This window comes from Cinclus cinclus, chromosome 17, assembly GCF_963662255.1.
Source record: "Cinclus cinclus chromosome 17, bCinCin1.1, whole genome shotgun sequence".
Lineage (NCBI taxonomy): Eukaryota > Metazoa > Chordata > Aves > Passeriformes > Cinclidae > Cinclus > Cinclus cinclus.
Window position 1 is genome coordinate 11,384,102 of NC_085062.1, and position 24,366 is coordinate 11,408,467.

At 45.3% G+C, this 24,366-nt stretch overlaps 1 protein-coding gene across 3 annotated transcripts in view; it reads left to right on the top strand.

Moving 5' to 3' along the window:
- Nucleotides 1–24,366, top strand: part of BCR (BCR activator of RhoGEF and GTPase) — a 91,185-nt gene that overhangs the window by 43,532 nt on the left and 23,287 nt on the right. For 2 of the 3 annotated variants that reach the window (XM_062504065.1, XM_062504066.1), the window contains exons 2-8: nucleotides 2,787–2,971; nucleotides 13,206–13,310; nucleotides 13,825–14,010; nucleotides 17,591–17,698; nucleotides 19,053–19,113; nucleotides 19,543–19,595; nucleotides 19,942–20,082. In XM_062504065.1, the coding sequence (XP_062360049.1) occupies nucleotides 2,787–2,971; nucleotides 13,206–13,310; nucleotides 13,825–14,010; nucleotides 17,591–17,698; nucleotides 19,053–19,113; nucleotides 19,543–19,595; nucleotides 19,942–20,082 (839 nt within the window). Of the gene's footprint in view, nucleotides 1–2,786; nucleotides 2,972–13,205; nucleotides 13,311–13,705; nucleotides 13,732–13,824; nucleotides 14,011–17,590; nucleotides 17,699–19,052; nucleotides 19,114–19,522; nucleotides 19,596–19,941; nucleotides 20,083–24,366 lie in introns of those variants that run through there. The other variant, XM_062504067.1, reaches the window with a different exon arrangement.

The window sequence follows — 24,366 nt, forward strand, 5'->3', positions numbered from 1 at the left end:
GTGGAGGCTGAGCAGCCTGTGAGCATTGTGCTGGGCTGAGGAGATGTGAATAACCCAGTTTCCCTGGCAACAGTGGGCTCTTTAATCACTGAGACACAAGGCTACCTCTGTTCCTGGTGTTCAGGCTTGTGTGCTGGCTATGGCAGTGCTTTGCTTTTCTTGGAAAAAAATGGCAAATAAAAGCAAGAACGTCTTTCTGCTTTTGAGATAATTAAAATCTCCATAGGTGGATTTCAGTGCTTTATTCAGGAATAATAGAAAGAAGAGGGATTATAACCTCTTCTAAGCTTTTTAATGTGTGAAGAATCCCTGGAGGATACAGAAATAAAGTTTTAAATTCTGTGTGGGGCTTTATGAACAGATCTCATAGCAGTGACGCTGATAGATTCATTCTTTGTCAAGATGACTTATTTTCTTATTTTTTATGGCTAGGGAGATTGTGTGATTCAAAGGTAGACCGAATCTTGTTGCAAATCTGGAAATAAATATCCCTCTGAGCTGATCCTCCACCTGGAGTTTCCTCCAGTTTCAGGTAAAGGTTTTCTTGTGCATTAGGAGACAGAACACATTATGGGAGGTAGAAGTGTGAAGCTGTTTTTTAGCTGGAGAAAATGAGGAAAGTGGAAATACTGTTATTCATTACAAGCCTTTCTGCTGTTGTATTTTAGTCTGCATTTACTCCCCCACTAACAAAAGTGGAGCAAACTATTCCTTTTGAGAGTGAGCACTGGGAGTGAAAAACTATTCCTGCCTTAATTTTTGCACAGCGACTTGGTCTTGTTACTGCATGAGTGTGGAGAAATTGGTTTGGATAAGAATAGTTTGAAGAAAGTTCTGCAGGAAAAAGGAAGTCTTCTTTGAGTATGCTTGGGGCCAGCAGGAATGCCCAGTACTGATGGTCCTCCATGGATAACACCTGTGTTCAGTTGTCAGTGATGTATCACAGGTTTTGTGGGTTAGGAAGTTCTTGTTTTCTGCAAATCCCATTCAAGCTGCTGTTTAGCAAATCAGTTTATGTGGTGTTTTCTAAATGGTTGTGGACTGTGGAAACCTCTTAACATCTCGACCAAAGGTCCTTCCCCAGAACAGACACCACCTTCCCTTTGCCCTTTGTTGCTGTGTTTGTGCACAGTGTAACAAGTCTTTTGAGGAACTCTGAGAGCTTGAGCACAAGGTAATAACTCAGTCAGGTGGGTGACAAAAAACTCATTGAGTTTGTTAAAATAATGTTGCCATAGTCCTTCAGCAGCCTAAAGCTTGCACCAGGCTGTTACTTAGCTGGGTGGCATTTGGTACAAGCTGAGACAGAGGCTTGCGTCTACTGTGAGTTTATTGTTGGGTTTTCAGTATATTGTTTGTGTAAATTCCCCACACCAGCTCTCCCTCCTGAAAAAGCCCCATAGATCAACTTTTATTCTGTTCCACATAAAGTTCACATCTTTTACTGAAATGAGTCATGCTTTAACTGAGTTTACTGTGAGGGAGGAAAGTGGGCTTTAAAATGTTACTCCTCCACCCTGCCTTAGTGATGTATAACAGGATTATTAGTATGCTTGGCAGTAGCTGCTTATTATTTGCACAGAACCTGGGTATCTGAAAACAAGAAACTGCTTCTACTTGTGTGCAAGTGTAACTGGTTTTCCTTTTTAAATGATTTTTGTCTTCCATAAGGCTCCCTGGCTTCTGTAAAGGCAGATCTAGCTTATCTCCTTTGTGTTATTTTTCAGTCTGGGGAGAAGGGTGGCATTCTGTGACTTGTGGCTGAAAGAGGAAGCACGACTCTACCATTTTGCAGACAGTGGCCTGTGCATGGCTGTTACTGTCACACACAGGACACATCAGGGCATTGGCAGGTGAAAGTTATTCACAGGCCCATGGAAATCACGGTGTCACTGTGTAAACACCAAATTTGGCTCCTCTATGTATAATTCTTTGTGCAGAGGGGTGAAAAGCCTTTTAGCTTATGGCAGAAGGAGCTGCTCAGTGTATGTCCTTGTCACAGATTTTTGCAGGAGCAATCTCTGTACACAGTAACCATATGATGCCATAACCAGTTTTACTACTCCTTTTTCCTGCAGAAGTCTCATGCAGTAATGGTTAACTTGACTCCTCATACCACTATCCTTTTCTGCTTGTGTTTTGGATGTGTTGTTTCAGGGGCTTTTTGGGGGGAATGGGATGTATAAAAGGGAATAGTGTGGTGGTTTATTTGTTTAAGGGGTTAAGCTCAAACTAGGAGGAGGGGCAGCCAACAGAAGAGGACCTGTTAGGGTTTTATTTTTGGCAGTATGTTGGTTCACTTGACATGTAGGACCTTTGTTTCCTACTCTTCCTCGTTGCTGAGAGGTACGGAGAGAGTTACAATTCTCCCCTGAGCTATGTGTTACCTATCTTTCCAAAACTGGCAGGGCCATTATCAGCTCTTGATTGACAGAAAACCCAGAGTCCATTACCCAGTAGGTTCCTAAACCCAGACTGGTAACTTTTATGGAGACACAAAAGCATTTATTTTGATGCTAATGCTTTTGAAGGAAAATGTAAGGGAAAGAGCTGTAATTAAATGACCACTAATGGAAAAAAGGACTTCGCCTTTTAGGACTTCAAATAGGTGAAACGAACTTTTGGTGACAGCATGAATAGACTTTTATTTACTCCTGTCCTTGATCCGTGTTCAGCCATCACTGGCTCTGTGTTTACTGCTGACTGACCCCGGCAGCTGTGGGGCCGCGGCAGCGTTGCCCAGCCCGTGCCCCGCAGGGTGAGCAGAGCTCTGTGGTGTTTTGCAGATGCCCCGTTCGGGGGGACCCCGCCAGGCTACGCGTACGATGCTGACCGCGCCGAGGAGCAGAGGCGGCACCATGACATGATGCCCTACATCGACGACTCGCCGTCCTCCTCGCCGCACCTCAGCTCCAAGAGCCGCGGCAGCCGCGACACGCTGTCCTCGGGCTCTCTGGAATCCACCAAATCCGTGAGTCCTTCCTTCCTTCCCTGCCTGCCCGCGCTCAGCAGAGCCCTGCGGTTTGCGAGGGGTGGTTGGCTTTACCAGGGGATGGATGGGGACATCACCCACCGTGACACAGCACTGCCCGGCTGCTGTTGGACACTTCAAGCTAAACTGAGGCTTTCAGCTGGTGCTAGGCTGTATGTTGAGATGGATGCGACTGGCGGCACCGCCACCAGTCTTTTACTAAACACTTTTCATGCCTCTTTCAGTGGATTTCTTTCAGGCGACTCTGACTTCTTTCCTCATAGTCAGCTCCGCACAGCACTGACTCCTTCTCTCCTCTCTGCAAGTTTCCTTCTACATGGCCAGCTAAACCCCAACCTATCCCATACCCGGCCACCTAACCCTGTCTGTCCCTCACACAGCATCTTCTTACCTTATCTGTCCCTTGCACAGCTGCACATCCCTTTCTCTTCACAGCACAGGCAGCAGACTCCATCCCAAACTGCAGCTCTCCACTAGCTAGCCCACTCTTTTACAACCCCCATCCTCATTGAGCAGGCAAGGCTGTTTCTACTCCTTGGTAATCAGTACAGCTGTAATTCATTGGGAAAGATTGCCTTCTGCACTATACTTACAGCCTGTCTTCCCACACTAGGCCTAAACTTCAGGGGTCAGTGTTGTGTATATGATTTTCGAGCCCTTTGTGCATTTTAGAGGAGAGAATTGGTGACTAATTGCAGTTGAGAGGGTCTCTAAATGGCAGATATTTTGGAAAGGAGACTGCAGAGTGGAGCACATTCATATATCTCTGCATGTGAGTTGTCATTGCCTTTCACAAGGAAAATAAAAGTCATTTTCAGGTAGGTTAAGGGTTTCGATCAAGCATCTGGAAGACCTATTTCCTTCACCCTGTGAAAATGGAATAAAAAGCATTAAAAGTGCCAGCTCTGAAATGATGACTTTGGATGGGAGGTGGCCACTGCTTGTAATGGATTTACCTATTCACTAAATCGCTGTCTATATAATCAGTTATCATAGATTAAAAATACAGAAGGGACTGCCTTGCCTGACCTGTGGCTTAAGTCTTCAGCCAACCTTGCTCTGGTTTTGCTTCAGGTTCAGTAGCATGGCTATAGCTTGGAACTTCAGGAAAATTTCCAGTTTTGGTTTTACAATATTCTTGGTAGTGGCTCATCTGCATGCCTCAGTAAAAAAACGTTGGCTCTGCTGTCTTCAGAGTCCGAAATATCTTAGTTTCAGCTTGGATTAGTCTCTTTGACTTTCAACATTTTGTTTTTGTCCTTTTGGAATAGATTGCAGAGCACTTGAGTCCTGAGTTGCTGTTTCCCGGAATATCTTAGTCATTTTCAAACTTTTGGGTTCCTCAGATCATTCATAAAAATGTTCAATAGCATGAAGCCAACTGTCACTTTCTTCCACAGTACTTCTAAGGAAATGTGCCAAACAACCTTGAATTCCCACATTGTAAATGACACTTTGAAATCTCTCAACCAAGAGTTTTAACTTATGTATTGTCATTATATTGTTCTTTCCTGTTAATTAAGATGTCACGGAAGATAATTATGGATATTTTAGATACATCAGTATATGTGTAAATCAACACCATCACCATTATCAGGCAGTTGTATTTACCTTGTATCAAAAGGCAAGACTGAGAAGTGGCACAAACCATCAGTGCTCTGTGTTCATTATACACAGCCTTCTGCTCTTTGTTGGTTACTGTCACAGCTATGCTTCTTCCAGCATGAATGCTAGGCTAAGAATCCTTCCTGATACAGTGTCCTCATTTTCTCATTGTCAAGATCTCTTAAAGCATTATCAAGTAGATGTATTGTTGTTGTTTGCTTAATTTTATTTGACTGTAAAGTGTGGAATCTAGTTAGCTGCTTATGCTTTAGTGTATGCATTTTGGGATGCTTTCTTATCTCTCAAGATGAGAATTCTTGGGATATGTAAGAAGCTTTTGAATGAAGAAATTATCATTAGAGAATTCAAAAAGCTCCAAAGCCATTTTAATATTGGCTTGAGATTTCAGGTTATGTTTCTCAAGATGAAGGAAAAGCACTCTGTGACTACACATGGCTGAGAGTTATCTTCAAAGAACCAGTTATGACAGTGCCTGTGACTGGAGGCCTGGAAGAGACACTGCGTGATACTTAATCTTGTTCTTTATTTGTTTGAATATTGCCTCATAAGCACTTAACAGCAGTTAATTTAGGAGTTACTTTAATAATGCTTGAAGGCTGCTTCTTTAAAAACTATTTTTAATATAAATTGCTGCTTTCTTTTCTCCGCCTATAAAAGGATGTTTCGTGTCTTCCAAAAGAAAGAGGTGCCCTGATACACATTAGACTTCTAATCATGAACCTCAGCTGCTTCACTTGATCCTGTGGGTAATCAGTCCACAGATGACAATCCCTGGACAGTCCATGACAAGCAGAAAGAGACTAATTTATATCGTGGTATTTCCCAAGCAAGTTAAACTTTCAGTCATCAAAAGCTGTGAGATGGCTTTTGCTGGGCTATGTTTTCAGCTGTAGTGGAAAAAACATCAGTAACAAAATCAAGTGTCAAACACTGAGCCAACCACATAGCATGCATTGGACCAGAAATATCAGGATGTATGTCTCTTCTATTTTTTTTTTGGTACTAAACTTGACTAGCAGAAAGCATGTTTTGTTTAGATGTGTTCGCTTTTAAAGTTGTCTTCTTGCCCTTTTACTTTTAACTGAGGTGCCAGCAGTTACTTCTGAAAATTTCAGATTATTTTTATGACCAGAGTCTGGAAGTGAAGTGAACTGTATGCAGCAACGCAATGCGTGGACTACAAAAATCAGGGCAAAGCATTAAGGATGTAAAGTCATTCGGGAGCTATGAAGTCTTGAATCTTTACGATAACTTCGAATTACTCAATTCTCCCATCTTTCCTGTGGGCTCCTGCACTGTGCAGTGGATAGAGTGAATGATACCAGAGTCAGTATTTCATCTCTAGAGCTGCACCTCATTTTCATCTCCGGTGTGTGCACCTTATTTACAGGACACTGCAAACTCCAGTCTGGGTACAAAAGTATTCATTTGCACTAACTCCAAATACAGCTGGAATTGCCACACAGGTCTTAATTGTCCTTGCAGTGCTCCTGTGAGATAGGAGGATGGTATGTTCACTAACCACAGGTAGTCAGGGCAGACAGGTTATGGAAGAAGCATCTGCTAATTTTGGGTGCTTAATGTGGGATGTGTAATGTTCTGCAAAACCAGGTTCTGACTTTTAAAACAGCTTTCTTCATATTAAAGTAAAATTTCTTTAATTTCACTTTGCAACCAAGAGTTAACAGCACTCCAGTCAGGCACCCAGAAAATGGAAAATGTAGCAAACCATAATATTTTATAAATCTAAGTCATTCACTTATCACACAGGCATTACAGCATTTTGTTGTGATGTTCAGCTGCCTCCTTCGTGAGACCTCTTGGGGACTGCATTGTTGCTATCTGAATATTGAGGGCATTTTGCTTTGATGTGTCTTATGGGCTTGCTCTGTGCTTTGTATTTTTCTGCCAGGTGTTTGACTGAGTTCTTTCAACTCCCTAGAGCAGCACACCCTTTGGTTGGGTAGCACATCAGGGTTGGCCTTCTCTGTCCAGCCACCACAGAGGAAGTGCAGAGTCCCATAGGCAGCGTCTCTTCCTAGAAGAGAATGAAAGGAAACCTCCTGGACTACTTGTGAAGGGGCTTCCTGCTGGCCCCTCAGTGTGTAGGGTGACCAACTCCCAGCACATTCTATTCCAAGAACTGAGGGATGCAGTTGACTTCCAGAGGTTTGTGGTGTTTACATTGGGCAGTGTTTTCTACTCCCTCCTACCACCTGTATCTCATGAGCAGATGAGGAGATACTGCCTGCTCTGCCTCCAAACTGTGCCACTCCAGCCATGGCTGCTGTATTCCCATCCCTCCTGCTCCCTGCCCACTGCACAAACTGTTGCCGTCCAAGGAGGAGGACAAGGCTGCACCAGCATTAGTTTTATCTGTGACCCAGAGAGGGACAAGCACTATAGACATTTGTAGTGTGGATCTCAGCAGCCCTTGACTTGTCATTTGCGTGGAAAGGAGGCCTTAATAAATGTTTGTAGGGTTTGACCAAACTTTCTCCATATCTTCTGGCTCTTCTGGAATCTCAGGCTGTGCTGCTGATTCATGTCCTGCCATAAAACCAGTGCTTTTGCCAAAGTTTGCTCTGAAGCAAGCCTACAGGGACAGAGGAAAAAGTGGAAATAGGTTCCACTAGTGCTTAAGGTGTTTGTTTATTTAACTTGAGAAGATATTTAATTTTCCCAAACCTTCCTTTCTATAACAGCTGAACTGTTGTGATAGAACTTCTCAGACATTCTGGAAACCTCTATTGGAAAATGCCAGCCCAAATGTTTGCCAAATAAGACAGTGCTGGTAGTTTCAGAAGGTGTCAGGCTGTTGGTAAAATAACAGTGATAATTCACTCCCAGAAAGAGAGAGAATGTATCTGTCTTTCCCATACAGTGAGGAGGAAGAGCAGAGAAAATACCTGGATAAAGTTAGAGGAGGGCAGAGGGAGAGCTTGCTATGCTATTCTTGGGCCACAGGAAGGTGTAGGGACAGCTGGAAAATCAGTGACTGACACCCTTCAGAAGAGAGGAGTTACTGCCAGGAGTTTTGGAGTGGGTAGCTTGCAGCCTGGAGGCTAAAGAAGGCTGGGAGAAGGGGGAAGCCTCACTCACTGTCACCCTGACTGCAAGGAGGACCATCCTCCTCCATTTGAGGAGAGGGTGCAGCTGTGGAAGTGCAGAAATAGGAAAGGCCTTTCAGGATGCTCACCTGCAGAGGCAGGCTCAGAGGCATGCCTGGGGCTCTTTGGGGTGGGTGCAGGGCAGGCCATGGGAAAGCAAAGCTCATTCCACTGCCCCCAGGTAGTGAGGAGAGTCCCTTCCTCAGGAATTTAGAAGAGGAGTTTTTGACAAAACAGATCTCTCCAATTCTTGCATCAATCAAAGCAAGGGAGGCAGGAGTGCTAAAGCTGAGCAGCTACCTCCTACTGTCAGTTCTGTTTGGAGGAAAAATTGGCCAATACTTACAGACTTTCAGGTAGAATTTCTCCTTCTTTTTCTGCTGTGTGTCCGTGGTTGGTGCAGCATTGGCAGCCTGTCCTCAGATCAGATCCCTTTGTTCCTGTTGTCTGCCAGCTCAGCAAGAGCAGGCCTGTGGCAGAGCAGGTTGTGGATTTTGCTCCTAGCTTGGTCCCAAGGGGATGCAGGGAAGATGACCTCTGAAACTACAGCAGTGAATGGGATTACTGCTCCTGTTGGTACTACTCTTGCTAGCTTGTCCTTCCCCCTCCAGCATTTCCTAATCATTCTCCTTTCTTCCTCTCAGTATTTGAATTGGTTTGTTTGTTTTGTTTTACTGTCACTTTCTCCTCACCACCCCCAACAGATGCAGTTTTTCCTTTTTCTTCTCCAGTTCTTTGCTCCTTAAAGGCTCTGCCTGGATGTACAGCCCTTCCTGATGAGAGCTGGCACACCAGTAGTGATGTTATAAATAATGTTGGCTCTTCTCCCTGCTGTTTCCCCTCCCCACATGGAGCATGATTGGCTTGATTACAGAATTTGGCCTCTTTAATATCACCAAGACAATGAGACACCTCCAGCAGAAGCTTTCAAACTTATTTACACTTTATAAATGGAATTGAATGTTTTTCTCCTTTATAAGCTTCTGTATGAGACTGTGAGCTATCCTTATGGGAAGGCTTGTCTTTGAATGCATTCATTGCATGGTGTATGAACACCCTGTACCAAAGGAAGAGTTAAAGTGCCTTTTATACGTCCACTCTGAATCCCTGATTCTCTTTAAAGAGCTGTGCCAGCAGCAACCTCCTCGCAAAATCTTACTTATTGTGGTTTCCAGATTCTTCATCTGTGCTCTTCTAACATTTGCAATAAATCAATCATTGCTAATTTAAATAAGAACCCGGAAGCCCTGAGTTCTTTAACAAGAGTCAGGAAGAGCTGAATCTGTCTAAACCTTGGAGCTGGTAAATGTCAGCCTCACAGTAATTGAACACAACACATGATGCCAACCTGGTTAGTAAACTAAAGTACTTAGGCTGACAGGCTGTAAACACATTGAACCCAGCCATGGCTCAGGGCCAGCCTGTGTGCTCTGATGTCTCCAGAGCTTCCAACCCTCTCACTGGCTGTGGCTCAGGTTGCAAGATTGCACTGTGACTCAATCTTTTGGTTTTTAAGGCTTTGGAATAGCAAAAAGCACCACCCAGTTGAGGAGAACACCAGGATCTTATAGGTATGAGATACCTGTGTAATTTCCTGTAGCCTACTTTCCACCTTCGTTATTGTTTTGGTGATTTTTAAGCGTTGTTCATGAGGAGTGGAAGCAAAGCACTGATTTCTTGTCTGTTCCAATCTGACTGGGTGCTGGGTCTTCTCAGCTCCCATAGCAGGGAGACAGGAATGCTCTGACTGCTGCCCTGGTACAGTCCTGTAAGATTTATTCTGAAATACGTGGGTAGAGAGGTAGCCAAAAGGTGGGAGGGCAATGGAGAAAGACTAGACATGGATGCTGGCATCAAAGAGGCAGGGACAGTCAGAGCATGAAATACCAGTCAGACTTGTACAAGTGGAAAACAGGCTAACCAAGGTGGGTAGGAAGCATGGGATGGACTGCTGACCAGCTGGCACTCCCTGCTGAGTGGGTAGAGTTTGCCAATACAGGCTGCTCCCACTTCCTGCTGGGAACATCCCATCTGCACTTGGGTAATAGGTGTATTTTCCCCATCCTCTGTGCTCTGGTAGATGTGGTACCAGCTCCTCCACTTGCCACAAGCAGCTCAAATATTTCTGACTGCTCCCTTCTTGCCAGGGTAGGGGAAAGGAGTCCTCAGCCTTGGCAGGTCTCCCTGTGCTGTTGGGGAGCTTGACACCGATGCCCAGGATGTTCCCTCTGAGCTGTCCTGGCTGGAGTGCAGGAACAGAGGGCCAGTGAGGCTGTTGGAGGCAGTGTTGCTCTCTGTTTCCCTTCCGTGTCAGACACGGGCAGAGCAGAAATGCCCTTGGCTCAGAGTGCATCACAGCTTGGCTGCTGTGTGGGCAGGGTGGGAGGACAGTCCTACAGTCTCTGCTCACTGCTGTCCTGCTCTGGGTGAGCAGGTGAGCCTGTTCCCAGCTCTGTAAGTGAGGGATGTTGTAATACCAAATAAGAAACTTCTTCTTCTTCCTCCTGATTTTGGCACTAAGTGAATTTCTGAGTCTTGGAGTACGTTTCATAACAGTTGTGACTTAAAAGGACCCTGAGGCTGAAGAGGCACAGGGGCTGTTTTCCAGATGTTCATCGTGCTCCATGCAGCCCCAGCTGACAGTGTGAGCAAAGGCTTCCCTCAGCAGGAGCTCTTGTCAGGACACAGCTCCTGGGAGGGAACAGGAGCAGCAGCACAATGCACAGAACAGCTCCCTAGTGCTGCATTGATCCCTGACACAGCAGGAGCAGGGGATCATCTTTTCACACTTGAGGAAGCTGTATGTAAATCTGAGGTAGTGCATTGGAGATCTTGTAATGTGCCCTGTGACTGTTGGATCAACTCCCCTGAGGGTTTCTTGAGCAATTGCTGTGCAGAGCATAGAACAGCCAGGCCCTGCCTGCCATCCTGGCTGGCTGTGGCCAAGGCTGGACTTCTGGAAGCATTACACTGGGAAAATGCCTCTATTAAAAAAGGACAAAACTGTGGACTTTGCTCAGTGCTCTTGTGGTAATGGCCAGGAAGGAAGGGCTGCAGTGTGTCCTGGGAGATGTTTGTCTCTCTGAAAGTGCATCTCTTTAAACAGGAGGAAATTAACATTCCAGCAGAAAATGCCTCTCCGTCAGCTGATGGTGCCCAGCAAGAGCTGGCTTGTAAATTAAAGCTTTTACTTGTGAAGAGGGAAACTGTTGTGCCACTGTTGTGATGGGGAAGTTTAAGTTATATTTAAATAACTTGTCACTGTGCTGTTCTTTACAGATGTTACAAACATACCCAGCTGGTTTTTAAATCCTCACCTCCTCCAAGAGAGCCTTCTAAAGATAATTATAGTGCTGTGTCAATATTGACCAGTTACCTCATCCTCAGCAATGCAGACTTTGGAGCACTGTTAGTTTTTCTCAATGCTTCTTTGTGTAGCTGCACTTTTTCTTTTGTAAGTGTTGTAGGAAATCTTTGGAAACCAAGAGCAGTTGTGTTTTTCTTGCACCAGGGTTGCTGCATCCCTTCCTCTTTGGGAACGAAGGCAGTCTCTGTTAACCCTCTTGGGGCTGCCTGTCTTGACTGCATGTGTGTACCATGCCTTACAAAATGTCCATGAGCTGGACACCCAGGCACTCCCAGCACAGAAACCATAAGCAATGGTCACAGCCTTGTTGAACATTTCTATGCCAGTCACATGGGTGCTCCATGGATGCACAGAGTTTGGTGCAGTGTTCATTTTAACATGTAGTTTGTCACTTGTGTTTTTCTGAAGTCTTCTGCACACTGACTGGTGAATTGCAAATTTCTGCCTTCTTTGAGATGCCCTTTCAAGATTTTAAAAGGTACTGTGGTTCTTACTGAATGTCACTGAGGGGTGGGATGCAAAAAAGAGTTCTTCTTTCCATGTAGTACCTAACGTGTGTAAATCTTACTCATTTCCTTAGAACAGCTTCTGTCTGCCACTTTTATTTAAGAGGTGGTGGTGGTGGTGGTGGTATTTGACACCTCACAAAATTTTTATGAAGTAGTTGCTGCAAGTCTTTTAGGCTAGAATATAGCTTGTGAAATTTAATGAAACTGTTCAAAAATCAGGATGGTTATTGATGAGGCAGTATCCAGAAATATCTGGGAGCGTGAGGATCTGTTTCTTTCTTTGTGTTGTGCGTAGGCTCAGAGTCACACACAGGATGTGATAGTTCCTGCAAATTAAACCTCTAGCCCAGGTACCTCATCTGTACATCTGCAGAGGACCCTAAGCTAAGTGGAGTGTTTTTGGGGACAGCTCTAGGGCTGTATATTCAGCCACTAGAGTGGAGTGTACTGCTCTGCTTCCTGATGCTCCTGCTGTGAACTCAAAAGCTGAAGATACTTCTGGATATTAGAAGTAGGATAGAGTCCCAAAAAACCCACCCAGATCCCTAGAAAAGCATGTACCCTTTCAGAACCAACTTCTGACTCTATTCTTAGAGACATTTAACAACATAAAAAGGTTGCAAGAGTTCTAAAATGCTATTTTTGTGAATGACAGAAATAAAAAGAACTGGGAATAGGACTCTGTAAAAGGGGATGTTTCTCATTATTTATAACCTTCATTGCTTGACCAAATTTTTCTAGAGTTTTTGGAAACACTCAGTTTCACTTTATCAGGTTAAATGCTTTTTCAGGTGACAGTTTTGAGAGGAAGGGTAATTGAAATTCAGCTGAAGTGATTACTGCTTCTCTTAACACTTCATGCTAGTCTTCCCCATTAGCCCTTGGACGTAGTCATGTGGGGCTTTCCCCCCTCACTGTTCAGTTGTTTTGGTTAAGAACTCCTTCATGGAATCCCAATAAGAAAATCAGCATGTGCATTCCAAGCCGTGCTAATTATTCCATCCTCTCACTAAAAATAGACATTGTGCAAGCTGGCTCTGAAAAATCACATAGGGAATAGTAGAGAGCAGGAGGATGAACAGCCCTGTGGAGCCAGGGCAGGCTGTGACTGTGGTGTGTTCATGCACACCTGGGGAGGTGCAGAGGAAGGACCTTGTCTGCTCACAGAAACACAGCTTTGGAGAGCTCCTGTGGAAGGAGGGAGGACATTGCACAGAACAAGGGCCCTAAGATTTGTTTAGGAGGATGGATTCTGAATTTTCAAGTCCCATGCTTTTTATTCTGTGCACCTAATTGAGACACCACAGTTGGATGACTAAAGCTGAAACCTGTAAATAATCTAATCTAATCAGTTGCTGGTAAATAAAAATTTATTTGATGTTTTTTGTTTGCATATTTCTAGAAACAAGTTGCTGAGCACAGGTGTATGTTTTTGTTTGGTTTTTAGTCTGAAAGTAAATAAAAAAACCCGAGTGTGCTCTGGTCAGCTGAATGGTCTTTTACTCTCCATCCTCATTCTTGTTTTTTTTTTTTTCTTATTCTTCCTGCAACCTGCTCTTTAATTTTTAATTTTTTTTTTCTCCTAAACAACTTCTTTGTAGAGTGAGCCAGACCTGGAGAAGGGCCTGGAGATGAGAAAATGGGTCCTGTCAGGAATCCTAGCCAGTGAGGAAACCTACCTGAGCCACCTGGAAGCCCTGCTGCTGGTAAGGCTGGGGACAGGTGCCAGTTCAAACTCTGGTACTTGAACTTTCACTGCTGCTTCTATCCAGAGTTTCCCTGAACTTCACATACCCTGGGTTACAAGTTGCCGGGTGCAAAAGGTACCTGTTACTCCTCTTCTCCAGTAGAGAGAGAGGCTTAAAGGTATGACTGGATGTAGCAGAGTTTGAGAGTTGTTAATGTGGCAGTATCCAGGAGCTCTGTCTTTAAGTATCCTGTGTTAATTATTACATGTTGCTGTCCAGTTGGACAGAGATTAAGGAAATGGAGTGCAAAGGGATTTTAATTGCAGCATTAATGTCCAGGGAAAATCCACCTGCCACGGTGGCTGATCCCCATGAGAGAACTTGTTCATGTCTAGCTTTTAGGATTTGTGTGAATGCAAATCTCACTTCTTATTAGGATGAAAAATAACTCCATGGAGGGATGCGTTGCAGTGTGGCAAAGGTGAACATTCGTGGTTCACGTGACAATGATTTCCTTCTTTCCTCATTTCAGCCTATGAAGCCTTTGAAAGCTGCTGCCACCACCTCCCAGCCTGTGCTGACCAGTCAGCAGATTGAGACAATATTCTTCAAAGTGCCTGAGCTCTATGAGATCCACAAAGAATTCTATGATGGGCTCTTTCCCCGAGTGCAGCAGTGGAGTCACCAGCAGCGTGTTGGGGACCTCTTCCAGAAACTGGTGAGTCAGCTGCCATCAGCAAGGGTGCTGGTACCCCTCACCCATCTCACAGGAGCTGGAGGTTCCCTTTGGTGGCTGCCTAGTCCAAAGGGATCAAAGTCTGTGGCTGGAATACATGAGAGGTTGCTCATCACCCCACTTTGCCACTGCAGTGGAGGCTCTACAGCAAAAGTGGCTCTTTCACTGTCTTTAATTAAAGACTGCAGCAAGCTGTGGTGGTAAAATAAATACAGTTTCACATAAATGTTGAATTTCCAGGGTTTCTGCAAAGTCCTCAAAGCATTTCCTTTAGATGGAGATGGGAGAGTGGCAGTATTACAAAGTGAACTTAACACCAACAGTGAAGTGTTCCTCATTACTGTTGAACTGCCCAACACATCCTTCCCTCTCTGTGGCGCTTTGCTCTGCCTGGTGCTGATTTATGGTCATCACCACTGGCTTTGCTTTCCTGCCATTATACTGAATAGAAATTCCCCATGCTGTTATGCTGATGCAGTCAACCTGCAGCTGAGAGTCCTCCAAGCAACCTCAACAAAATCCTCTGAGTGCAGAAAAGGACAAAGACATATACAGCATATTCCTGAGGCTGAATTAAAATTGCTGAGTTTCTGAGCCAGATGACAAATTGTTTGCATTCTAGGAGGGTTTTTTGGCCCCTTTAGCCTCTCCCCTAGCATGTGCAGAGAGCAAAGGATTAAAGGAGCTGTTTTTTCCCTTTTAGCAAAGAAAAGAAGCTCTGCATTCCTGAGGTGCCTCTGGTTCTTAGGGTAGGAGTGACATTCCAGTGAGGGGTTTATTGGCTGGGGAGTGTGCTTTACCAGGGTCCATCAATTGTTAGCAGCTGTGTAGCCCAGTATCAGCTCCATCCCCTATGGAGCTGGGGGAGCTGGCATGGAAGATGATGTTTTCTGTACATACCAGCAGCTCAAGATGAAAATACAAGAATCTGCTTTTCGCTGCCAGCATGTTTTAGCCAGGAGGGGTCAAGTTGGTGCCTTGGTGAATAGTTCATGGTATGCAATTTGAGCAGCTGCTTTGAGAGGACAAACCCAGCTGCTGCTGGGTGCTGAAGCAGACACAGAAGGCTGCTGGAAGTGGCAGCCTCACAAGCTGCCCTGGACATGTGGTGCAGCAATGGGAATAGCATTAATTGGAGAAGACCTGAACGTATTCCTTGGCAGGGCTGTTCAGCAACCCTCTACTCACTGCACAGCTACTCAGGCTTTTGTTTCAGACCATTACTTGTTGCTGGCTGATCTCAGGTATAGGAGTTCACCTTCCTCTGCTCTTATGTTCCCCTGATTTTTCTGCATTTGTGGCAGAATTGTTGGTTTTGTTGGATTAGCACTGGAAACAAAGGAACAAATTGCCCTAATGCAGGAGGCTTTGAGCTGGCGTAGCAGTTTCAGTTTTGGGTGGTTTGGTCCAGCAGTGGTGGGAATTACAAACTTTTTGTTGGACGAGATAAAACTAATAATTCTTGGCAGGCACTGGGATGAGAGAGACAGCAAGAACATCAGGCTTTATAAGGCATCTGCATTGGATGTACATCAAATCTTTTGGAGCAGACTGTTTGCTCCTGGTCATGTCATGCAGTCTGATGATAAACACTGAAATATCCAGATTATTTTCCTTGGGGACATTAACTTTCTGTACTCTCATGTGAAAAACAGCACAGTAGATTGAAATTACAGATAGTGGATGCAAAGAGTTTTAGAATTCCATGTGTTCTGGCACAAAGTACAATCTATTTGCAACATCAAATTGACTGTTATTACACCTTTTCCTGTTGAGAAAAAGAAAAGATGCCAGGCATGTGGGAGTGAAACACACTTCTCATTTTTAGGGAATATATTGTACATATTTTTTTATAGCTAGAAAGGAAACTCTTTAGAGCTGTTTTTAGAAATGAAATATTTAGCAAACATCCTCACTCAGAGGTGGGCCTCAGAAGCACACAAAAAAAAACTGTCCAAAAGACAGCCATTTCTACCAACTCTTGTTTCATTTCCAGTGAGTTCTTTCTAATTGAAAAAAAATCAAACAAGCACGAAAATGGTGTGTGAACATTATTGCTTTGGTTGGAAGCTCAGTTTTTAATGAAAAAGATGTCTTTTTGATGATATATTCAGAGGAAGAAAATGAAAGCCTAGAAAGACTGTTTAGGAGTGGCAGGAAATGAAAGAACTGCTTGGGAATGGAGAAACTTTAAAGCTCTGCCATATTACCTGGCATCATCCAAATGTGAATGGCATAAGCCCTGCAAATGGTCAGTAATTCTGACAGCAACATCTTCACAGGATTGTGCCTCTGTGGCAAATACAGATTTCATTCTGTCCATGCTGCTGGGGTCATCCCTGGTATAAGTGAGCACAGTTTTCTTCAACTGGGTAATTTGTGTAAGGGTTGAGTTTGGTTTCTAGTGGTTCAGTAAAATGTGACCGAGGAAATACCTCACTGTTTCTCAGCCCTATTAACAGAGTTTGTGCAGGAAATGTTGTCCTGAGAGTGGCTTTTTCTTTTCCATCACTCCTTGCACAAAGCTCCATGGACACTGGGGAGCACAATGGTTATGAGAGAGAGCAGGAGAGGGAAGGAGCAGTGGGAAGTTCCCTGCTCTGCCTCTGGCACATCTCGGGCAGCAGGCTCAGGGAGGCTGCAGCAGTGCTGAGGTGAGTGCAGCCCCCTGGCAGTGTCTCCTTGCTGCACCCTTGGCTGCTGCCTGGCACTGCAGGCTCAGGCTGCTGAGGTGTGCCCAGCCCAGCCTGGCAGCTCTGCAGCACAAAGCCAGCTCTGCACTCCAGACAAGCTTGGAGGCTACCCAGGGATTTCCCATGCTGGATCTTGTGTTCTCTGGCATGAATATGGCTGCAATTCCTAAGTCAGCAAACAGGATCAGTGCTAAGACTCTGTGATAATAATGACTTACTACTGCACTCTGAGGCCTGTTCCATCCTCTTCTGGACCAGTTCCACATTCCTTCTGCTGGAAAAACTGCCATTTTCTGTTACCTAGTACCCCAGTCACTGCTGTCCAAACAGATTGTGCTCTGGATCTCTCTTCTGTATTTTCAGCACTCTGCTGCCCTTATAATAATGCTCAGCAATGCAGATATGGGTAATATCTGGGTTTGATTTAGTATATCCATCATGCAAAGGCCAACAAGTAGCTTACTGGAGTCACATTTGTGCTGTTAGGCTGAATCATTCCTCCCTGATTCATATGTTGTGGCAAAAAGCCAGCAGTTCCAGTTACATCAATGAGCTGCCGTATTAATAGATACTAATCTGGCAGTTCAGAAGGGAAAAATAGATGTCAGAAATAAGGATGTGTCATTCTCATAGGCTTTCACATCCTTCACAAGTAAACTTGTTCATCATGGGGTGGGACTGGGTGCATGGAGGCACCAGTGCTGGTTAGACAAAGTTGAGAGGTCAGAGATGTCATTCTGGACCTGCTCAGCATTCCCTGGAGCTGTTTGGTTTGAATGGAACATGACCTGATCATTGGATACCAAGACTGACCATCCCAAACTGCCTTCTTCCACAGCATTTATTGTATTTTGTTTTGCTTCCTGCAGGCCAGCCAGCTGGGAGTGTACCGGGCCTTTGTGGATAACTATGAAGTTGCTATGGAGACAGCAGAGAAATGCTGCCAAGCCAATGCTCAGTTTGCTGAAATCTCTGAGGTAATGTCACGGTGTTCAGGCACACGAGCTGTCTGGCTCTGACTAATACCCTGCCATGTCACTCCTGTCTATTCTCCAAGTACCTCTAACTTCTGGAGGAGTTGTGAGCTCCCACAGACTCCCTGCTTCAGCTCATGTTCTTAAACTGAGTTGTCCTCAGGCTAGTCAGACACAACCTCTGTGTGCTGTCCCCACCCAGGGAACCTGGTAAAAACTGGCATTGCTTTGAACTTCTCCAGCTCTGTGCCACCTTCATGCCTTTCTAGAAGGGAAAGCTCTCTGTGAGTTTCTCAGATGTATCTCCTGCTGATGATAATTCTGTCTGTGGTGTAAAAGCCATCCTTAATGGCTTGCACTATGGCTGTCAATGGATTGCAGGCTTCACAGGCATGGAGAGGAGAGGGTAATTCTGTCTTGAAGAAGGCAAGTGTGTCAACCGTAAATCTATAATACTATTCTTTGGCCTGCTCTGATTTCCTTCCTGTCACAAGGGTACCTGTCTCAAAGCATTTTGTATATTTTTTCAGGCTTCCCAGACCATCAGCTCTCTCTGCAGTGCATGGTCTCATTGACTCTTTGTATTGCAGTGATTATTCCTTGAAGAACTCAGTTGCTAAGAGAACATGAATTTCATATATGTCTCCTTAAAAACAATCAGATAAATCATCAGAGCTGAGTACTACCAGGGGCATTTAGTGCTCTGAGAAAACTCCTGAGTACATTCTGTTTCACATGTCTCTTGAGACTTCAGTGAGAAAGAGGTAAAATATGAACTCTCAGTTTCGCTGTCTCTGATGAATAATTCTGAATTTTGCCAGTATCTACTGTATTTGGAATGATGGTGATGGCACTTCTGCATTTCCTGGTGAGGATTTTGGAGCTAAGAACCTTAATGCATGGTTCATGGCAAAGAGCAGTCACAGACAGTGTTCCTTTGCTGCTGGTCACCCAGCTCTGAGTGCAGGAAGAAGTATAATCTAGGGTGTTGAATGCCAATCCTATACTTTTTTTATTGGTGCTGGGACAATGGCTGTGTCCTTATGGATGTCTTTCTTCTGCAGGTGATGTAAAAACTCCCCTGTCCCTGCTGCTGTAGGTGGTTCCCTGCTTTGCTGCATGTCTATTGACAGGTGCTTCTAAGAACATTAATATTTGAGATGTGTGGGTGCTGTGACATGGCAGTGGTGGTTTTACCAAGAACGAAAGCACAATTTTCCATCACTGACTTGAACTGTGATAGGGCTCTCCTTTCACACCTAGGCTTTCCCCTGGAGGAGCAGATAGTCTGTTGTGTTCCCATGTGATATTTCAAGGTGATTGACCATCTGCTACATGGGTTTTCTTTTTCTTTTAGAATCTAAAGGCCAGAAGCACAAAGGAATCTAAAGATCAGACGATGAAAAATTCCTTGGAAAGTGAGTGATCCATGGAGAGGAGACTGGTCTGTCAGGACTGTGTGGGGGCTGTTGCCAAACCTCCACCCTCTCTTTTTCTTTCCTGCTGCTGGAAGGTTATGGGATCTGCTGGCTCTACCTGGGAAGTCAATTGCCTTTTGCTTAGTAGCAGAGCTCGTGCAAAGTAGGCTGCCTGCATGAGGAACTGCCTCCTGGTTTCAAACCTTTGGGCTAGGCCAGCCCAACCACAGGGCTGCTGTGATTTTAAGAGAACGTCTGCCACCCAGTGATAGCACAAATGCAACCCCAGCAGTGATGGTTTTATGGGGTCATTTAGAGAGCCTGGCCAAGCACACGGTGCTTGTCTTTGTGTACATGAGTAGAAGACAGTCCATGCTAGAAGGAGCTTCCATAGTCACTCCTGATATTCCTGCTGCTTTGTTTCCACAGCTCTGTTGTACAAGCCAGTGGATCGAGTGACCCGCAGCACACTTGTCTTGCATGTGAGTATCTGAAGGGAAGTTTTCAAACTTTAGACCCCTGTCCTTTTTTCTTTGACCTTCAAATTTTCCATGGAGCTGCAGGACTGCAAAAATAAACCTGTTGAGCTGCATAAGAGTCTCTTCCCTTTACACTAAGGAGATGGAGTCCATGGGTAGGGTGCTGTTATCTTTGCAGTGATGTCACCAAGAAGTGCAGGGTGTTGTTATCTTCTAAAGATAAAACCTTGCTCTCATCTGTATGAGGAAGCTGGAGCATCTTGTCCTACAGTTCTGAATAGGGGTGCTCGAGCCCTCCTGCCATCCAGTGCTGCCCATGACTGTGTTGTCTGTTTGTTCCTGCTGGCAGGATTTGCTCAAGCACACTCCTGTGAGCCACCCTGACCATCCCCTGCTGCAAGACGCTCTGCGGATCTCACAGAACTTCCTCTCCAGCATCAACGAGGAGATCACTCCTCGCCGGCAATCTATGACTGTCAAGAAAGGGGAGGTGAGTCTGCCTGCTCTTGTTATTTTCTCAGTTTCTAAATACTGGTTATGTCTTTTCTGTAGAGCTGACTTGGAAGTTATGCTGCTAAGATGTTTGTTGCTAAGATACAGTTTATGCAGTGTCCTTGTTCTTTAAAGGATGTGGTACAGCTCCCTCTGTTTCTTGTTCAGAAAACAGTTTGGAAACCGAGAGGGAAAGTATGATTAGAGTTTTGTCCTTAGCATTGTTATAATCATTTGTCATACATACATTCTATGATGCACATTGCCATCACTAAATGGATTTGTGTTTTACCTGAAACCAAATGGGAAGCCTGGGAGGAGAAAAAGAAGTCATGAAAGATTAGGGAAAGCTGTTTTCCAGAACCTTCATTTTCACCATGAAATTAATTTTCTGCATCCTTATTCTAAAGGCTAGTGTTGTAAATATGACTGGAAAGCAAAACAAATGAAATGAGCTGGGAAAGCCAGGGAGGGGATTGACTCCTAGGAATGTAATATAACCCTTCTCAGCTCTGTAAGGAGCTGGACTGCACCCAGAAAGGTCTGAGGTGTGCAGATCTTTCACCTGCAGTGCTGTGCAGGGAGGCCACAGAGCCGCTCTGTGGTGGAGTTTGCATTCCTCAACGGCTTGGTTCAGCTGCCTCATAATCCCATTAAAAAGGGGTTCAGTCCTTCTTTAGGAAGAACGGCCAGGAGTGGGAGAAGTGTTGAGAGAGAAGGATGTAGGAGATTGGACACAAAGAGGTGCAGCTCAGATAGTAAAGGTGTAAGAAGATCTGTGGCAGCATTCCAGACACGGGCTGATTAACAGTGACCTAAATTACCCTGTACAAAAACATCTCTTACAAAGCCCAGGAGATTGACCACGAACCTTCATGATTTATCCCCAGATCCTGACAGCTAAACATGCTTTCTTTTAGCTGTTAAACTGATTTTCAGCTGACCAAAGGTTTGCTGGAAGATGCAGTTCTGGGAATTTGGTGCACTTTGTCCTGCAAGTCCTGTTCATTGTCGCATTTTGTCGACCAAGGACACCTCCAGCTGAGAAAAGAGGAGGAGGGGCCAAGCAATTGGAGGCTGAGGTAGAAGCTCAGCCATCAGTCACCAGTGCCTCCCTGACAGGGGATGGCCTCGTTAAAGTGTCTGCTGATTGAGTCATAGCAGAAAGCACAGGCTAGAATGCCCCTTGCAGGGGAGGGAGCAGTTTGTGTTCTCTGGTTGTCTGTCAGCATCTCAGGGATGCAGAGGGATGCAGGCTCTGAAACGTGTCATGCAGAATCCTAATGAGGTGCCAGACCTGAGGGAGAGGAGTGGGCTCAGGAGGAGGATCCTGCTGATGGCTTTTTGGAATGGTGGATTTGTCACATCTTAGCAAGCAGGAAGGGGAGGCACGGCAGGACTGGGCTCAGCAGGCCTGGTCACACTCTCACTGGTCCTGCAGTGACTCCAGGAATGATGTGGGGAAGGAGGAAGAGGACATACCAGAGGAGAGGGCTGTGGGTGTGCTAAGGTGACTGGGAGCCCTTCTTGACCACCCTCACCTGCACACAGCTTTTCCTGAGCCCAGGGAAGAAAAGGACTTGTCTTCCACTCTGGGAATCTGACCATGAATATTTTTTTTAGTCATTTGGCACCAATATCCTACTTCTGTCAAAGCAGTAGTGCCCCAGTTGAACCCTCTGTGAGAGTGGGTATGTTCACTCTCCATGTAGTAATTCAGAGACACAAATCTGCTCCCAGCTATTCTGTGTGGGTTAGTGATGGCAGTTCCTTCCTGCAAGCTGCTCAGCTTGGGGTCATAACTGGGTTTTGTTTATGCCTGTAAATCTTTCCTTTTCTACTTATCCTTTCCTCCCACTTGCCTTGCTGGTGCTTTCCCCGGGGTGACAGGACAGTGTGTGGATTGCATCTCCTAATTGACTGCTCTCAATGCATAATGCATTTTTTATTTTAATGAATCACCAGCTTGCTTTGATGGTTTTTTTCATTATTTGTCTTCCTCCCATTGAAGTTTCCTTGGTGGAAAGGAAAGAGAGTAAAATAGCCTTTTCCCTTCATGTATTGACTAGGTGCTGATCTCTGTTATCTTTTTTTCCCAGTCCTTGCCTTTTATGTGGAATATTTTTTCCCCGAGTGTTTTGTGGGGAGGAATCAAATCCCCTTTGCCAGCCTCTTGCTCCAGCTCTTTTTTTCGGGATTGCTTTGAACTGGGGAAGGCAGCCAGCTGTTAATCTCCCTAGTGACAGGCTGCTAAGGAGGGGAGTGCAGGTCAGGAGAGAGTACAGGCTCATTGGCACAGTGTTGTTCTCTTTTGCAGAGGTGATTCCCTGCTTTGGGAGCAGTGACTCAGCCTGCCCTACCTGCTGGGCTCCCTGTGCAGTGCCAGGTGTCTATTCTGCTCTCCAGCCCCCCCAGTTCTGCTGGGCTTCAGAGGCTTTGTTCTAATCTAGGTTTATGCATAGGAACTGGAAGGTTTCTGTCATTGGTTTGATTTGCTGGGCTGGATGAGTATTTCAGGTAGTACAAAGAGATGGGAACAAAGGGAGTAAATTCCCTCCCCAGAGGGCCAGAAAGAGCTGCAGCAGGGAAGGCAAAATTGGTGGAGTGAGCTTGTGAACAGAGAATTTGGTCTTTGCTGACTACAGCAGACTTTGCTGAGGGCCATGATACAGAGGAGCCAGCAGAGCCTCAGCCCCAGCCTGCCAGCACAGGGGAGCCAGGGTGGCATCTCTGGCCTTTGGGGTCTGTTTCCATTCAGATTGATCCACTACATTCTCTTTCTCCCTTCTTTTCATCCCATCTTTCTGCTTTTATAGTTTAACCTCTTTTTAAATGTTTTTAAGTAATTATCTATAGGTATCCAGTTTGCTAACCTTCCAAATAACCAAGCAAATGCATGGTGGGAAAGGGAGTCTTAGTAGCCCTGTACTTCATGGCTTGGAATGTGAGTGGTGACTTCACCACCCAGCCCTTGGGGCCATGGAAGAGGCATCTTCTTGTCACTACTGATCTTCTTGCACCACTGTTGTCTTGGTTTAAATAGGGATTGAGGTTAAGGTTCTAATGGGGATGGTGCCTTGGGGAAGAAGGAAAACAAATGTATTCGGATGAAGGATGTGCCACTCTCATATGCAGAAGGAGGGCAGTGATAACCTTCTCTAGTCTTATTAACAGAGCAGCTCTAGGTACTGCATGTTGGGTTTTTTCCAGCTAAGCCCAGATACAAATGATTGTAGTGCTTGTGTCTTTGCCTGCCAGAGGTCAGGGCTGGTGTTTCCAGCTAATTCAGTGCGTTTGTGCAAAGCAGGAGTTAATGAAACAGCAAAAAATTGCAGCGTTCACTTGAGGGGTGGTGGTCCCTTTCTTGACTGCTGCTCCTCTCTTGCTCTTTGCAGAATGTTGTTCCAGGGCAATTCAGACCAACCCGAGTGTGGTGGCTGCCACTCTGCCTTGCCCTGGCCATGTGCTTCCACCCTCTCTACTGATATTTGTGGTCCCACAGTGGCATGGAGGGATGGAGCCTGGAGCTCTGGGTCACTGCTGGCTGTGGCTTCATGTCTGGTCTCATCAGCACCAGTCCAGATACAAGGGAGCTGACAGGAAGCTTTTTGTGGGAATGAGCCCAGTAGAACACATCACAGATCAGCTTGTGCTACTGTACACCTTTGTCCTTGCCCTAGAGAGGAGAGGCTGCCTGGCAAGCTGCTCAACTGCATTTCTAAATGTGGTTTTAAACTGCAGTCGAGGGACTGGCTATCATTGCCTTAGGCTTCTGTTTGACTTCATAGAGGACCAAGTGTGCTAGAGAAGGGAAAGGACAAAGGACATGTGCAAGGGAGCAGAAGGGCAAACTGAAGCCTTTGAAAAGCTGGAAGCGAAGCTTAGACACAGCCGTGCACAGCATGGGGCCTGGTGCCTACTGCTCCTGGAGCCCTGGGCAGATGTTGGCAGTAGAGCACTCTGAAATTATCTTGGCTGCTTCACACTCTGTCTTACAGCTGGAGCCAGAGAGCTCCTGGTGACAGGAGCTTTGGGAAGAAGAAAGAGGCCATTAAAATGCTCAAAGAGCAGCCAGTTTAACTCCCTAGGCAGAGCGTCCTTCTGTAATTTTTTTTTTTTTTGCAGTGCTGGTCTTGCAACACACTTAAACACATGAGGAATCATTTTCTTCCTCTGCCCTGCAGAAAGCCAAACCACCTCTTCCTCACTGACATGTGCCAGTACCCATCTCCTGGTTTTCCCCTCCTCCCTGTGCCTCACATGTCCCAGCCCTTCCCAGGGC